The 17,163-nt window shown below is 42.2% G+C and overlaps 1 protein-coding gene across 1 annotated transcript in view; it reads left to right on the top strand.

The window, feature by feature from the left end:
* Positions 1-17,163, top strand: part of DNER (delta/notch like EGF repeat containing) — a 397,048-nt gene that overhangs the window by 96,038 nt on the left and 283,847 nt on the right. The window contains exon 3 of the mRNA XM_019503073.1: positions 11,192-11,488. Coding sequence (XP_019358618.1) covers positions 11,192-11,488 — 297 coding nt within the window. The remainder of the gene's footprint in view (positions 1-11,191; positions 11,489-17,163) is intronic.

Consider the following 17,163-nt stretch of genomic DNA (forward strand, 5'->3'; position numbering starts at 1 on the left):
CCCCCCCCCCCCCCCCCCCGAGCAGGCAGACTGCGCTGCAAGAGAGACTTTTAAGTTCCTCAGTCTTCCTTACCCCCTCCCTTCCCCTCTGTGCTCAGTTGCATATTCCCTCCTGCCCTTCCCCCAACTGCCACTGCTGCTGTGGCTGTTCCCAGCTGAGCTGGGGGTCAGAGGAAGAGGGTCCTTTGTGGCCAGGCTGTATTTGGTGCCATGTTCAGCTAGAGATAGCAGCTGCATTGGTGGCAGCAAGTGGGTTCCCTTCCCCCATACCTACTCCTAGGCTGATAGGGAAGACATAGGGAGTATTGGGCAAGGAGGAAGGACCCTCCTGCCACAGCCTCTGTCCATAGCTGAGCTGGAGCAGGCAGGAGTGGCTCTGGAGCTACCTCCCTAATCCCTGGGGCAGCTGGAGACAGTGGCAGTAGTGGAGAGAGGCAGAAAGGGCAGCACTGCTATGCATAGAGGAGAAAGGAGGGGGAGACTTTGTATGTGCTTTGGGGACTTAAAAGAAAATGTCCTTGGCTGCTCTTCTTGTGGCATGGTCAACTGAAAGGGAAGGGCATCAGTACCACTGCACCCCCTGGATATGCCCCTGTCCATATGGTTGTCTGGTCATCATATATTGTTAGGGGCTGGAAGGGACCTTGTAGATCATTGGGTCCAGTCCCCCTGCACTAGGCAGGAAAAGACATCTGGGTTCAAGTGACCTGAGTGAGTTGACTGTCCAGTCTCCTTTTGAAGATCTCCAGGGTAGGTGACTGCACTACCACTGGAGGGGGTTTATTCCACAGTCTGGGCACCCTGACTGTTAAGGAGTTTTTTCTGGAATTGAGGCTGAAGTGACCTTCCAGGAATTTGTATCCATTGCTCCTGATCTTCCCCAGGGGTGCTCTGGTGAACAGCTGTTCACCGAGTTCTTGATGTACTCCCCTGATGTAGTGGTAAGCCACTATCAAGTCCCCTCTCAGCCTTCTTTTCTGTAGGCTAAAGAGGCCCAAGTCTCTCAGCCTTTTATTGTATGGCTTATCTTACAAGTCCCTGAATATATGGGTGGCTCTTCTCTGGACCCGCTCAAGTTTTTCCATGTCCTTGTTGAAGTGCAGTGCCCAGAACTGGACACGGTACTCCAGCTGTGGTTTCACCAGTACGGAGTATCACTTCCTTAATTTTGCATGAGATGCAATGGTTAATGCATGCCAGCACATTGTTTGCCCTGCTGGCCACAGCATCGCACTGCTGGCTCATGTTCATGTGATGGTTGATCACTACCCTTAGGTCCCTTTCGGCTGTGGTGCAAGTCAAATTGTTGTCACCAAACCTATAGGTATGTTGGGGATTGTTTGCCCCCAGATGGAGTACCTTACACTTCTGAGTGTTGAACTTCATTGGTTCTGGTCTGCCCAGCTCTCCAGCCTGTCCAGGTCTGCTTGTATCTGCAGCCTATCCTTTGGCATGACCACGGTTCCCCATTGTGATCATTTTGTGATGTTCTGGTTTTGTTTTTACACCTAGATCTATTAAATCTGCATGCTGGGAGAATTGCAACCATTTAAAAGAAAAAGATTAGCATTCAAAACAATTTTGACAAATTGGAGTAATGGTCTGAAATAAATAGGATGCAGTTTGATAAGGATACAAGGTTGTACTTCTGATGAAATTATATTTTATAGGGAATGAGTAAGTGATTGCGTAACAACAGTAGTTAGCTACAATAATGAGTTAACGAGGAAGGATTAACTCCTAAGAAACCAAAGATTACAAGAGGAAAGGATCAATACTGAGCTGGGAGCTCCCTGAAACTTCATTGTTAAAGGAACAGAAGCCCTGGTTCGAGTTGAACAGCGCCAGAGACTGGCTATTGGGACTGAATACCTCCCAATCAGCTGCTTTCAATGCCAAAAACTAAAGTAATCAAAATCATCAATGGACACTCGGAACTGCATGTACCAATGGACATGACCCCAGGGGCTGACAGCTGACTACTGGTAACTGCCCAGGGGACATCCCACAAGGGTCAGGGACCCCTGGATTGGGCAAATCTGAAAATGGGAGAGCACGGAAGTCTGCCAGAGGAGGATAAGAGGCAGTGAAGAGTTACCCTCGGTGGCACCCTTTTGACCTGATCAGCACTCTACCTATCCAGCCAGAAGAACCAGCAGGCGACTCCCTTCTGGAAAAAAACACTGATTGGAGGAAACCTCAGCTGGCCATTGTCCAATGCTTAGGATAGATATACGCGACACTGGTGCTCTATTGCAGCAACCATGTGTGTGTGTATGTGCATGCGTGTGGGTTTTTGAGATTGGACCCTTCATAATTTGAAGGTTTGCATTTATGGTTTTTGACCATCAATTTTGCACATACTGTCTAATAAACCAGAATTTTAAGGATCCTCGGAGTTGGTCATTTGTAGCCAACATGCTATGATTCATAAGATAAACCTATAAATTTCAAACAGGAATCCTTGTGTCAAAAACATCCTTATCTGTTATGTTCTTCCTGAGTTCTTAGCAACATAAAAATTGTACTGTTATTTTTCTGTAATCAGAAACCAAGTGAAAATAAGAGCTGACATTTTCTAAGAGGTGCCTTGAATCTATTCAGGAGTGCCTTAAGTCTAAAAAGTTAGAGAACCACTGCTATATACTGATGGGTCTAACTTTGACAATCAGTGAAGATGTAATTATAATGGAGTTGCTGTATTGGTAACTGAGGCACTGGATACAATTATTATAATAAAACAGTGTACAAAAATGCTTTGGATTTGATACTGGTTCCATTGTTTACTATTTTTTCTTCTATTTTCACCTAATGCATGATTTTTATGTGTAACAATATTAGATATTTTTGGCTTATGGAACACTTATTTCCCCTCTGAAGTTGAGAAATTACAGAGATATACTTCTGTATGTTACCTTCTAACAATGTGGAACATTTTATGGTCCAGATATTATGGCACATATTTGGAAAAATATAAATGAGGTAAGATGTTAGGCAACCCTAAATTAGGGTGTTAGTGCTAGTGACAGAGTAAGATAGCTATAGTAATAGAAAGTTTAGACAGGTCTCATTCTTTGTATTATTAAATATTTATTTCATTTTCTGTAACTTTGCACAATGCTTTGAAAGAACATTTCAAGGGGTATGGTTGCTTTTGAAAGATGAAACAGCGTAGTGCTGCAAGTATAGAAGTTACTTAGCCCAACTTTAAGAGGTTGCAGCATTTGTTCAAAATATAACACAAAGATAATGTATAAAAAAAAATAGTTGGAGAAAGTAAGAATTAGGGTTAAAACAAATTCTAAGAGTATTTCAGAGCCTCAGGTAGTATAAATTGTCCTAGCTTTTGAAATGTCAGTGGTGTTACACAGGGATTTTGTGGTATGCCTTTTTGTACAATTCAGTTGCTATATTTCTTGAAATTATCTGATATTTCCAAATAGGGACTGAAATGTCTTCAAGAGTAGGTACCATAGAGATGATTGATAGAAAACAGAACAAAAAGGTATATTTAAAGGACGGTGAGATGTTGTATGAAGAGAAGAAAGATGTTTCAGGTGCAGAGAGCAATGAGAGAACCAAAATAAGATAAGGCTCTTCTCCTGAGCCAAAGGGTAAGGCAGAAGAGTAGACAAAACTACCAGTGGTGAGGTGAGGAAAAATGGGTAATTAGAAACAATATATTTTACAAAGTGTACATTGAAAGAACACTAGAGCACAGGTGCTATAACCTCCCCCTGGCATGGCCAGATCTGGGCCGAGCCATACCCCCTTTCCTCTGAGTGGCCTGGTTGCAACTGGACTGTGCCCCCTTCCCACCATGGGGCTGGACCACCCTCCCATGCCCCCTTCTCCCTCCCTTCTCCCCTCCCCTCCATGGGGCTGGGCCATGCCCCCTTCCCTCTGCCTTGGTAGGTTGGGGCAGGGCCAAGCCACCTCCTGCTGTGGGGCTGGATCAGGTCTGGGCCAAGCCCCTTTCTGCCATGGGGCTGGATTGAGGATGAGGTGCCCCCCTCTTTGTGGCCAGATGGAGCCCTCCTGGGTTCTAAATTGGGTTCACTGGCTGTATCTGGCCCAAGGAGGGATTGGGCACTGCACAGCCATCTTGCTGGTCAAAAACTGTTGAGTACCACTGCACTAGGGAATTGAGGACTTTAAGATGGGTAGTTCTAGATTTTAAGAGAATTAGCAGGTACTGTTTTCAGTTTGTCCAAGCAAGTACTTTCTTTTTTTAAATGTTATGTAGCATGAGCCATGTTGCTGATGCTAGCTTACTAGCAGTTGCATTTACTCTGAGATGTGTTAAGCTTTAACCACCAGAGCAGCATATATTGCTGTAGGTGGAACGCCGTGACTTGCATTCTAATAAGCCATCTGCTTCTTACCAGGCAGACAGCTATGCTCTTACAACTTAACAGTTTTTCTGGTAGGAACAGGTTAATGTTGCCCAGAGCAGCACTGTGACAGCTGATGGAGCAATAATGTTATTCAGACTCAGAGCTGCAGTCTGGGTTTGGGAAATATTTTTAAATGGCCTTTGCATTTAAAAAATTTGTTTCTTTTTTTTTATCTTTGTCCATCTGTTTCCCTTTGTATTGGTCTCTTCATTATTATTCACCTTTTATTCCCAGGGTGGGGGAGGTTCTGAAGGGAAGTAATTTATATAAAACAAGAAAAGTATTTCCCTATGGGCCACCTATTTAAAAATCAATCTTTTGAGATTCAAAATGCACAGTAAACTGGGACTGCTCTGATGCGAGGTCCACTAGGTGGATTGGAAGGATACTGTGGGTGCATCTACACATGCGCTTTATTGTGGAGTTGCCCAGTTAGCTCTGCAGTAGAGTATCACTGTCTCCACATGAGCTGGTATTAGGGTGGAGTAAACTAATTAACTCTGCCATAGGATATTACTGTTGGGAACATTACTGTCTTACGGTGGAGTAATTTACTGCACTGAAACACATGCGCAGATGCTGACCAGGTGCATTAATTGCACCCGGTCAGCCCAGCCCACTGGGGGTCTGTGCCACCCAGCTCAAATTGCTGCTTACTTGGGTGCACATGTAGACGCTGCACTTGGGAGCAGTTGACTCCAGTGTGAACAGCTCTGGAGTTTATTTCTTCACATTAATTGTATGTCTAGATGCAATCTGTTTGTAGTAGAATAGTCTCCCAATGTCTTCTGTGCAGAGCTGATTGACATGCGTTAAAGATATCCTATTAACTAATCCCTATTTAAAATGGAAAGAAAGAAACCTAAAGCTTAATGCCTTGTTCTGTATTCAAACGGTTAGTTGCTTTCTTAAAAAAAAAAAAAGGGTAACCTTTAAGTCATGTGGATATCAATAGACTTTCTCCTAAACTTAGTCCCTATTTTTAGCTATTTAGAAAGATATGCTTGTATACATAATTAACTAATCATATAGTTTAGTATGCATGTATACAGATGATAAAGTTCTATACTTTCTTTTGTTAGGAAATGGTCAGATTTTTTTATTTATATATGGTTCATTTTTACTTCAGATTTGTGTCAAACTTCTTTTGGATATAAATTTGAATTTAATTTCAAAATAAGAAGGCATTATTTAAGTAATTTTTTAAAATCTGATGAAAACAGAAGAATATTATTTTTTCATTTAAAAACTATTAAAATATATATTATCTATAGTCAGCAAATTGAACTGACTGGGTACCAAGTCCCTCAGTATTTTACAGTTAATAGATCCTGGCTTCTCATAGCTTGTTTTTATTCACGTATAGTAAGCTGTCTTTCTTCTTTCAACTCTTATTTGTCGTCTTAACTTCTAGTGAACTAGGGCATGTATAGATGAAATAGGGGCCCTAAATTGAAGCAGTGAGTTTTAAAAACACCACTTCAATTTAGGGCTGATTAAACCCCTGTGTTGTGCACATCCCCCACTGACTTACCTGCCTCTCTGGCAGGGAGGGGAGGGTGAGCTGCTGGTGGGCGAAGTGGACCCTGGGCTGGGGGTGGGGGGTGGTGCTTTCCTCCACGGCAGTGGCTACTCCCTCCTCAGGCAGCACTGACCCACAGACACCTGGCTCAGGCGGTCCCAGGGGGCACCTCAGCCATGGAGGGAAGCACCAGGTCCCTGTACAGCTCAGGCAGGCTCCCGGTAGGGGGGAGGGGATCAGGCTAGCTGCTTTTTTTAGGTGGAGCCTGCTTTCCTGGGCTGCTATCAGATTGCCTGCAGGGCTTCCTGCAGAGCCGTGGAGATGAATGGAGCCTGGTACTTTGCTCTGTGGCTGTAGGGGCAGCAAACTAAAACTCCTTCAAGGGGTTTTAGTTTGCTGTGCCTCAAGTCATTTTAAGGTACATTATGCCACTGAATTTCCTGCAGCGGCTGGAATTAAGGAACAATATGCCACCGAGGCGTGCAAACACCAACACCATTAAAACGGTGCAAAAGCATTTAGCCCGATTTTAAAGTGTTATGCACACATGCCTCTCATTTCGTCTACAAACTGCCCTAGCTATTGAATTAAATTGAACTGAGTACACTGAAATGAAGGAAGTAATATCTTTGCACCTGCAGAGGAGAATACAACTGTCAAAATTGCGGTTTCAGGTGCCTAGCTAATAATTTCCCCCAAGCCCATTAATTTTTCTTCCCTTCAAACTTCAGTAGCACACATTAATAATAATAATAATAATAATAATAATAATAATAATAGTTATATTGGCTTACTACAATATTTTATACTTATATTAATATATTTTATATTGTATGTATATTTTATATTTATATTAAGCTTACTATAACATATTTTAAAATTATTTAATGTCAAATTTTGATCTTTAAATTCAGAACAACATTTTCTAGAATGACAGATGATGGCCTTCGTGAGCTAAATGATTAGACTAGCCCATGATTCTTATGTATTGTTTGTTAACAATTCCTAGAAACTTTCTTTTCTGATGCTGCCCTTCTCCCCGCTTTTCACATAAATTGGTATTTTGGCATAAACAGTAGAGCCTAAAGAAAGGGGCACACTTGAGTTCTTATGGCAAGATTCAGAAAATAAGTTTCCACATTCAAGACAGAAACATTGGTCATTATTTTTTCCCTTTTCATGCATCTGCCAGGACTTTCTAATCCTTATCTAGAATACAAAATAATGCACATATATAGTGCTTTGCAAAAACTAGTTAATTACTCCACAGAACACTGGCATGGAGAATAAATTTTACTATCCTTATTTTTTTCATTTGCTGTTGGGTAACAGCATTTATTGTTCCTGAAGACAGTAATATTGATTTCTGTGTATATTTTGATACTCATCAAAGAGATTGTATACTAGGTTTCCAAGGATGTCAGCTTGTTGTCTGTCACAAGTATTAAACAGCCTTAAAACTAGGCAATAGGATGAATTGCTGCTCTAACCCCACTATCCTTCTGAATGTAAATCTGGATCCAAGTTCACAAAAGGAGTCTACCTCTGTAACTAGTAGTTTTTAAACGCTCTGAAATTTGGAAGAATAGATTCAAATCAAGATTTTAAATTTTCCGATTTGGAAATTCTCAAAACTGGGCGTTTGATTTCACTTTTTACACAGACTCGGATTTCTGGCCTGACTGTATTTGAAACCATTGTATTGCAAAAAAGCTGCCTAACAGTGAAGAATACTTGACAGTATACTGGCTGATCCTATTCTTTGTTGAAACTTTTTGGGTGTATGCCATAAATATGGCTGGTTTTCAGAAAGACTTTTCTGCATATAGTAGATGCATCTACATGTGCACTTTACTGTGGAGTAGACAATTTACTTTGCAGTGAAGCATTACAGTCTACACGTGTGGCAGTATTAGGGCATGGTAAGCTACTTAACTCTGCTGAAAGAGAGTACTGATGGGGACCACTACTATTTTAGAGCAGAGGAATTTACTATGCTAAAATGCATGTGTAACTGCTGACTGCAGGTGTACATTGTGCCTAGTCAGCCCAGCCAGCCAGGAGCCTGCTCCATCCTGGCTCAAATTGTTGCTCTTCTGGACGCATGTGTCGATGCTCCCCCAGGAGCAGTTTGCTCTGGCTTGAACTGCTCCGGAGTTTACTGTGTCTTATTAATTGCACATGTAGATGCACCCATTGATGATGATGTTTAAAACTAGCGTTAGAGAAATAAATGTACGTAATTTGGTTTCAAGAAAAATAAATATAGTGATAAGGAATCGATACAACTCTCTAACCATATAATAGCCATTCGCAGAATCCTTGGCTAGAGCTAAACTTAGTGTAGATCCCTATAAAATGGCACGAAATAGTAATAATGAGATACACTTCATAAGACTGTTTTGGATAAACTTGTGCTGAGGCTAGGGCTAGGATTCAGAAAGACTTAGACAGATTACAGGATTGGACCAAAAGAAATCTCATGAAGTTCAATAAGGACAAGTGCCAAGTCCTGCACTTAGGGCGGAACAGTCCCATACACCAGTACAGACTGGCAACTGACTGGTTAAGCAGCAGCTCTGCAGAAAAAGACCTGGGAGTTGCAGTGGACAGTGAGCTGAATCTGAACCAACACTACGCCCATGTTGAGAAGGCTATCACTGTACTGGCTTGCATTAGTAGGACTGTTGCCAGCAGATCAAGGGAAGTGATTATTCCCTTCTGTTAGGCACTGGTGAAGCCACATCTGGAGTACTGTGTCTAGTTTTGGGCCCCTGACTATGGAAAGGATTTGGGCAAATTGGAGAGTCTAGTGGAGGGCAGTGAAAATGGCTAGAGGGAGGGTCACATGCCATTTGAGGAAAGACTGAAGGAACTGGGCTTATTTAGTTTAGAGAAGAGAAGACTGAAGGGGGATTTAATAACAGCCCCTGAATGGTGGTTCCAAAGACAATGGAGCTAAACTGTTCTCAGTGGTGGCAGATAACAGGCAAGGAGCAATAGTCTTAAGTTATAGCAAGGGATGTTTAGGTTACCTATTGAGAAAAAATTCTTACAAGGAGAATAGTAAAATACTGGAGCCAGCTACCCAGAGCGATTGTGGAATCTTTATCTATTGAGGTTTTTAAGACCTGGGTAGACAAAGCCTTTGTTTGGATGATACAGTTGGGGATGGTCTTGCTTTGAGCAGGCATTTGAACTAGATGACCTCCTGATATCCTTTCTAACCTTAATTTTCTATGATTCTAAGAAGAGTACATATTTTTGCAAAACAATGATGTGCTGCTTATGCCATGTAATTTTTTAAGATCAGTTAAATGGTCATTCATTTATTATGCTTAAGAAGGTTCCAAACCACAAGAATGTGAAAGACCATGCTTTTGCATGTAAACAATCAGTTATTATTTATATAAATAAAAATAATAGTCTAAATAAAAAAATCATGTAATATAGTTGGTACAATTTTTCCTGGTCTCTCAAAATTCTTTTATGTTTGCCAAAATGAAAATGAGAAAGAAAAGCAGGTCATTTATCCTATTGGCTCCTGCAGGAGAATTTGCCCCCTTATGAATTCCTCATCCAGTTCTCCAAAACAAAATCCTTTATCGTCTCCCAGACATTAGGGCTAGAAATGGATATTGCTGAATGAAGTGGATCAGCTGTGCTGCAGTGTGTCACAGCACAGCCAATCCACTTAACTCAGCCAAAACATGTTGCCCCTTGCCCTGTCTTTGGTGTGGGACAAGTGACTATATGATCTGCCTGCTTTCCTCATCCAGGCAGATCTGGGGCATGGTTCTGGCTGAGTGGGGAAAGCAGGAAAGGACCGTTATCTGCCCAGCCAGACCTGGGGTAGGAATCTGGATGAGCAGGGAAAGCAGGGAAGGACTTTCCTCACCCAGCGAGATCTGGGACACTGGTCTGGCTTGAACAGGGAAAGTGTGACAGAGGCAAAAGGTATCTGCTACAATTAAGCAGCAGTCTATTACCACCTTTTGTTGCACCATTGATTTTCTTTTCATATGGCACAACAAAGGGTGTCCCGAAGTACAGGTTTTGTAAGTTTTTGCAATACAGGTAATTTATTTTTTGCTGAATCAAGTCCTTAGCGATGTAAGATCTTTTTCATGTGGTAAATGCTAGTGAACTGCAAGCTATACTAATGAGCTGAGCTGTCCTTCTAGATACTGCTCACGTATCCACACTAAATTACTTAAAGTTAAGAGTATACTAAGTTAATTTCTGATGACAGTACCTCCCAGCTTTGTGTCAGTGTAGAGGAGGATCAGCATATCGTGCTAAGAGGCCTGAGTGACACTGAGGACTAGAGAAATAGACTGCATATTTATTACTTGGAAACAGCCGTAGAAAAGACGGACCTAGATGTCTTATCTACTTGCGAGATAACTGAGCCACCAGTGCGGCATGACTAAATGGAAAATGAGATCATGGGAGGCATCAGGCAAATTATTTCAAGTAAAATAGGGAAATATTAATGTTATGATAAAAGGTTCTATTAAGACCTCATCTAGAATACAGTGCATGGTTCTGGTCCCCTAAAATTATTTAGGGAAGATTAATTACAATTGGAACAGGATTATTAGGGGAGCAGAGAGCCTATTTTATGATAGGGGACTAAAAGAGCAAAATCAAGGCTGAGAGACTATACAATTGTATTCTGTAAATACAGTTGGGGTTAGGAGGGGAAAAAGTACTCAAGATAAAGGACAATGCTGACATAGGAAAAATGGGTATAAACTTGACATGAGTAAATTTAGGCTGGAAATTAGAAGAATGAATTTAGCACTAGAAAGGATCCCTGGGTCACTGAGTCCAGTCCTCTACCAGTACAGGCAAACACCTTACAATTCCATTTATTTATTTATCACCGCTTCATTTCCAATACGAGCAGTGGGCGGCAAATATTTTTATAATATGTCCACAAGAAGTTGCCATCAGGTCATCTTGGCAGAGCTGAAAATTTGAACATTATCTGTTTTCTTTACTACTCTGTTTATATAGGCCAGTATCATGACTGAAGTAGTGTTCAGTGACCTGGGGAAAGGGAGCCATATAATTATTCTTTATTCTTATTTAATCTTTTGAAATCACTGAGATTCCATCAAGACTTAATTTTGACATGAGCACATATTTTTGAATGCTAAATATATTGACGGGGAGGGGGAAAGGGAAATCTCATGTGATGGCATTTCTGAAATTCAGAAACAAATCTTTCATATATAGTAACTGACCTATATTTTTTTTTGTCCAGTTTGTTTCAGATCCTTGTGCCAGCGACCCATGTCACCATGGTAACTGCAGCAAAAGTGGAGATGGCTATCTCTGTATTTGTGATGAAGGTTATGAAGGAACAAACTGTGAACATTCATTTCACAGTCCTCCAGTCTCTGGATGGACAGAGTCACTGGCACCAAGACAGATCCGACCAGTTTCATCAACTTTGGAACCTGACATTATTTTACCACATTCAAGAGTGACTATGACATTACCTACATGGCAGCCAAAAGCAGGACAGAAAGTTGTAGATCTGAAATGGGATGAAATGAAGGTGAGAACACTCTGTTTAAGGGAGTCATACATAAAAGGCTGTTTTATCATTTGATATAGTTCTGTAGGTGTATATGTTGGAGTACTGGAGAATAAGTTCTGCCCCAGTCCACAAAATTACAAGCTAAAACATTAACACCTGCAAATGGTCATGGCTTAATTCTTTTCAAAATAGATGTAGAATTTTTAGATATAGTTTCTGGAAACTTTTTTGATATGTAGAAGACAATATCTTTTAGTTCTTTATTAATAAACATGAGTATTCAAATAAATTAAAAAAACTAAACAAAAAACTCAAAAGAGTAAATTATACAGCATACCTTTTAGCATGATTTTCTTCCTTTGATTGGTAGTGATATCCTTTTACATGTGTATAAAAAGAATCCCACATTATTTTGAAAACTGTAGCCCCATAATATTACTGAAATTAAGCTAACTCTGTGGTTGAACATAATTGCCTAGGTGACAAAAATGACACTCAGTACACTGTATGTCAGTAGTTGATGGCATGTGGAGTGGAGAGAACTTGATCAAGAACTGTGAAAAACGTGTGTTAAATAATCTTTTGAAAAGGAGCTTGATTTTTAGTATTCATTTTTTAATGGCCATTCAACATCTCTGTTTTTAATAAGATTAACCTCCGAGACAGTACATAGTGCCCTTCAAAGAAGATCTATCTGAAAGAATAAAGGCTGTGTGTAGACCATGTTGAGATTTGAACTTGCAGTTCCAGAGTGTTTTATTGTATGCTAAGGTAGTCACAGGTTACAATGTATAATTTTAAATTGTCATGTTTCTGTGTTCAGTTTTGTGAACCGTCACTTGACTTTATGAGAGAGCATATATGAAGCTCCCTATGGAAACTTTGTATTTCTAGTCTTCAGCCTTGTAGCCTTCTAGGCTCATGGCATCCACGTTAATTGTGCCATGCCACACATTCAGCCAATTTATGGCTCCATAAAATGGCAAACCATCCACAAAGATAATCTACATAAAATGTGGAACATCTTCACGGCTGGTTTGTATGGTACCATGCAATGAATGCATGGCATGCCCCATCATCCCAATGCTGACATTCAGCTGATTGTCAACTTTAGGACCTGGGCAGTCCCAGATTTGGAACCCATCAGGGTTTGCCCCAATACCAGTAATTGCTGATTGTCAGCATTAAACTGGAACAGCCTCAGTCTGGTGCCAACAGTGGGGTACAGGATGAGTGGGTTGCAAGGTTACTGGTGTGGGAAGCCCCCCTTGACTAGGACCCTTGCAAACTTTGTGCCCAGCCATTTTAAAACTACTCGGTGAACGTGTCTACTAATGCAATTAGTGCACCTGAATAAACTCTAACGCAGTTGGTGTTGGAGTTTATTGCTCCCAAGTTCACTATTTGCATGTGTGCCTGAGACCATAGCACATTGAGCTGGGGCAGAGCAGCCCTGGCTCTGAGGAGGCCCTAGGGGTCAGCCTGCTAGCCCGGGGCTGCTCTGACCCAGTTCAATGTGCTGCAGAGGAGCTAGCTGGGGTACAAGGGTGCTTCAGTGCAGGGCTACCCAGCAGGCAGTCCACACACTGAAGCACTCTTGTGCCCCCATTGACCAGGTCAGCATCTACATGTGTGTTGTACTGGAGTAAATACTCCATTGTAGGATGGTACTTGTGTCTGGTACTACTATCCTACGGCGCAGTTAATTAGTTTACTCTGTCGTAATAGCATGGCACATGTAGACGCTCACATTTTACTGCAGAGCTAATTTGGCAACTCTGCAGTAAACATCTCATGTAGATGTGCCCTGTATGTTTAAAATTCTGGGTTGCAGGAAGCCCCAGGCTCCCTGTGACCCAGACCATTGTTTCCTTGCCTTGAAGCTCCCAGGAGCCAGATGACCTTCAGTCTTAACTAATCAAGAGGCCATGCAATGCAATTTGGCTCTTTTCAACACAATTTAAAATAAACAATTTTTCTGCTTTTAAATTTCTCTTGTTTTACGTGTTTAAATTTTCCAGGGCTAAGAACTGATACCCCATCAGTGTGATTTGAAACTAGCAGATGCTTTCAATTTGGCATAATACTGCTATTTTAAATCAGTCTTATTATGTATATATGGGAAACAGTATTAAGTACAACATTATATGTACCTTCTAACACTAATGGCATAATAGATGCATAAAACATGTAATGCTGAGCCATGTTTGAACGACTGAGAACCAGCATTTAAAAAAATCAAGATTGCTAAAGGTGACTGGTAGTAAATTGTAAACAGTTATCATGCATCTTACAAAAATCTTATAATCCAATATCTGGCAATAAGGCATTCAGAATGTGCTTTATATATGAACTCTAATGAGAGACCCTTACTCTGTTGCTGCTTTGTGCAGCAGTCCACTCTCACTGGGGAATCTTGTATTCATTGCAGCACACCTTACCCTTTTTACTTGAATTTATAATGTTTTCCCCCCAAATCAACATGGGGGAAAAAAGCCCCTTGTCTTACATTCCCATACAAGGAAATCTCATTAAATGCATTGCCTGTCTTAGAACTGCTGCTAAAAGCAGTTTGTGCTCAGTAATGGAAACCAGATAGAAGCTAATTTAAATACAGCCAACATGACTATAAAGTACATGGCCCATATGGGGAAACATGCTGATGGAAACTTACCACTTTTTTTTTGCAAAAAATTAAAATAAAATGGAGAAATATAGATGGATATCTATCTATCTATCTATCTAGATTGAATATTTTGCTATAGCTCTACCAACCTGTGGGTCACTTGACAGTCCAATACACACTTTTACACTTGCACCATTCTCATTCCCATTATAAAACTGCACCACACACCCACGTTCCTATGTGCCTGAGCACCCATTTGTCCATTTCTGTCACCTTTTAACCATCACAGTTACATGGAGGGCACCTCAGTGCCCTCCCCACTTCCCCTTTCCCTTCTCCTCATTTCCCCACCAACTCCTCTGCCTATTTGTCCAGAACTTTCACTCATCATGTATTTGTCGTCATCAACAAATGTTGTCATCATTGTTGTTCTCATCGTCATCATTGCTGCTCTTTTCAGGGGACCTGCCTCTGAGCAGTCTATGCCAGTGCCTTCTCTTCCATGTGAAGTTTGCCGTCTCTCGTCTGTCGTCTTCTACCATTTTTCTGCAGTACCGGTACATCTCACTCAGTCCAATTTTGATTTAGCCCTTGACTGAGAGATTTGTTTGACTGTTTATGAGCAGGTTGCTAGTCCTCCACAGGGCATTCCTGAAGCAGAAGATGAATTGGTCAAAGCGGGCTGTTGGGGTCCCTTGCTTCTTAGTCAAGTGCCCATACAGAACTGCCTCTCTGGTCTGGGTTATGAACTCTGTCACCACTAGAAGAAGTACATGTATTATCTTCCAAACCTCTCTAGCATATAGGCAGTTCTGGAGGAGGTGGTTGATTGTTTGTGGCTCCCACTGGCAGGTTTGCCTGGGGCAGTTTGGGCCTCTGCTAATTCACTGTTTCTCCATGCCCATGCTAGGAGTGCCTGGTGGGATACCTGCCAGTTCAAGTCTCTATGCTCCTTCTGCAGGTCCTTATGGAAGATTTGCTCCCACATGGCCAGGTGGTTGTTGCTGGGTAATAGGTCCATAGGCAACATGATATGTCTTGCCTTTACTGTCTCTAGAATCTTACAGTGGTTCATCAGGGTTGCTGCGGCCTTGTCATGCAGTTTTTATTTGTCCAGAAGTGCTTCAGGACCTCATAGAACCATGGCAATGCCCTGGTCCATGGGCTTGCATTGGTTATTGTGTACACTGACCACTTTCACAGTAGTGGACCTGTAAAACACTTTACAAAGTTAGCTGTTTTGGATTCTGTCCTTATTGCCACTTTGCAGATCTGGCTTATGTACTTGACCCAGAAGAACAGTGGGATGCCTGGCAGTCCTCCGCCTCCAGACCATTTTGCTTTGTTCAGTGTGGCCCTTGCTACCTTCTCTCATTTGGAGTCCTGGAAGAAGATGCACATGGCTCTTTGGATTCTGCAAATGACTTGCTTTGAGGAGGGGAAGACTAGTGCAGAGTGTAGAGGCACTGGTAGTAACACTGCCTTTGTGAGTGCCCTGTGCCCCTCCCCTCCCCTCCCCCCAGTTGACAGGCAGTGCAGTTTCCATAGTATTAATCTGTTTGGCCTTGGTCTCAGTCTTTTCTCATGCTTTCTGTCTGGTCAGCTGTGGCTCAAACTCCACCCTGAGGATCTTTACCCTGTTGAAGAGGATGGAGACCCACAGGGCTGACAGGTTCCTGAGTAGGCAGTTGTTTTGCTAATGTTGAGCTTGGCCACTGTTGCTGCTCTGTATACTTGGGTGTGTTATAACACTCTTTAAATTGACCACTTGTCCCTGCATATGATATTGAGGTCATCCATGTAGGCCAGGACCGTTGTCTCTTCCTGGTTACTCCCAGGGATATCTACTCCGCTGATCCTGGGGTCCTGCCTGAGCCACTGTCATAGTAGTTCGAATTACACAGATGAGCAGAATTGGGGATGGTGGGCAGCCCTGGCAGATGCCTGACTCCACCACAGTTGGAGATGTCAGGCGCTCGTTTACCAGTACCCTGCTACTCACATTAATGTACAGCATCTTTATCTAGGTGATGAAGGTTCAGGGGATTCTGATCTTTTCAGTTTCTCAAATAGGAACCAATGGAACACTTGGTCATAGGCTCTCTCCAGGTCGAGGTTCAGCATGGCAGCATTCAGCCCCTCTCCAATTGGTAGCATGTGTTACAGCTACATCAGGGCTCCGTGCGTCTGTCATCTTGGCACCACACACAATTGGTCCTCGTGGATCACTGTACCTATAATGGACTTACAGCTCTTGGCCAGGATTTTGGCCATTAGTTTTGTAGTCAAAGTTCATAAGCATTGTGGGATGCCAGTGTTCCAGGTTCCACTTCTCCCATTCTTGTAAAGAAGAGTTATGAGGCCTTTCTCCATTTCTTCTCCCAGGTGGCCTCCTGCAGGGGTTCTCTACAGACCTCCAGCAGGTCTGGGCCCACCTGGTCCTAGAAAGCAATGTAGAACTCCTTGGCAGGTCATCGTCCCCATGAGTCTTACTGTTCTTGAAGCTGTGGAGAGTTTTGTTGATCTTCTTCAGTGTCTATTGCTCTACCAGCTTCTGACCCTTATCCTCCCCAATGACCTAAGTGAGCTTCTGCAGGCATTTCAGCATAGCCTCTGAGTCCTCTGGTCATGCTGTGTAAAGCTCCCAGTCAAAGCCCACTGCTATCTCCAGTATCCCCTTATTTGACCAGTGCTCCATACCTACTCTGTCTGTTAGGCTTGTCATTGCTCCTTCTTGGTTTCCTTTATTTTGCTAGAATAAGCAGACCACTCCTCTAACCAAGGTTGGATGCCCTTGAGTTTTGCTTGCCCTCAGCCATATGGCTGCAGGAACAAGCTAGGGAGGAATCTCTCATTTCCATAAAATGGGCGTAAAGCCAAGATCTTCCATCTGGAAATGAAAGTGGGAGGTTAACTATATGTTACCTCTGTGGGTACTACCTCATGCCAGAAAAGTGGTTATCCCCTATCCCTAGGAAAACTGCCTTCCTGGTCACGGTGTTTCCTCTGCCAGGTAAATCGCCACTTAAAAAAAAAACATACACACACACACACACACACACACACA

This window comes from Gavialis gangeticus, unplaced genomic scaffold (assembly GCF_001723915.1).
Source record: "Gavialis gangeticus isolate Ggan-Ray unplaced genomic scaffold, GavGan_comp1, whole genome shotgun sequence".
Taxonomy (NCBI): Eukaryota; Metazoa; Chordata; order Crocodylia; family Gavialidae; genus Gavialis; species Gavialis gangeticus.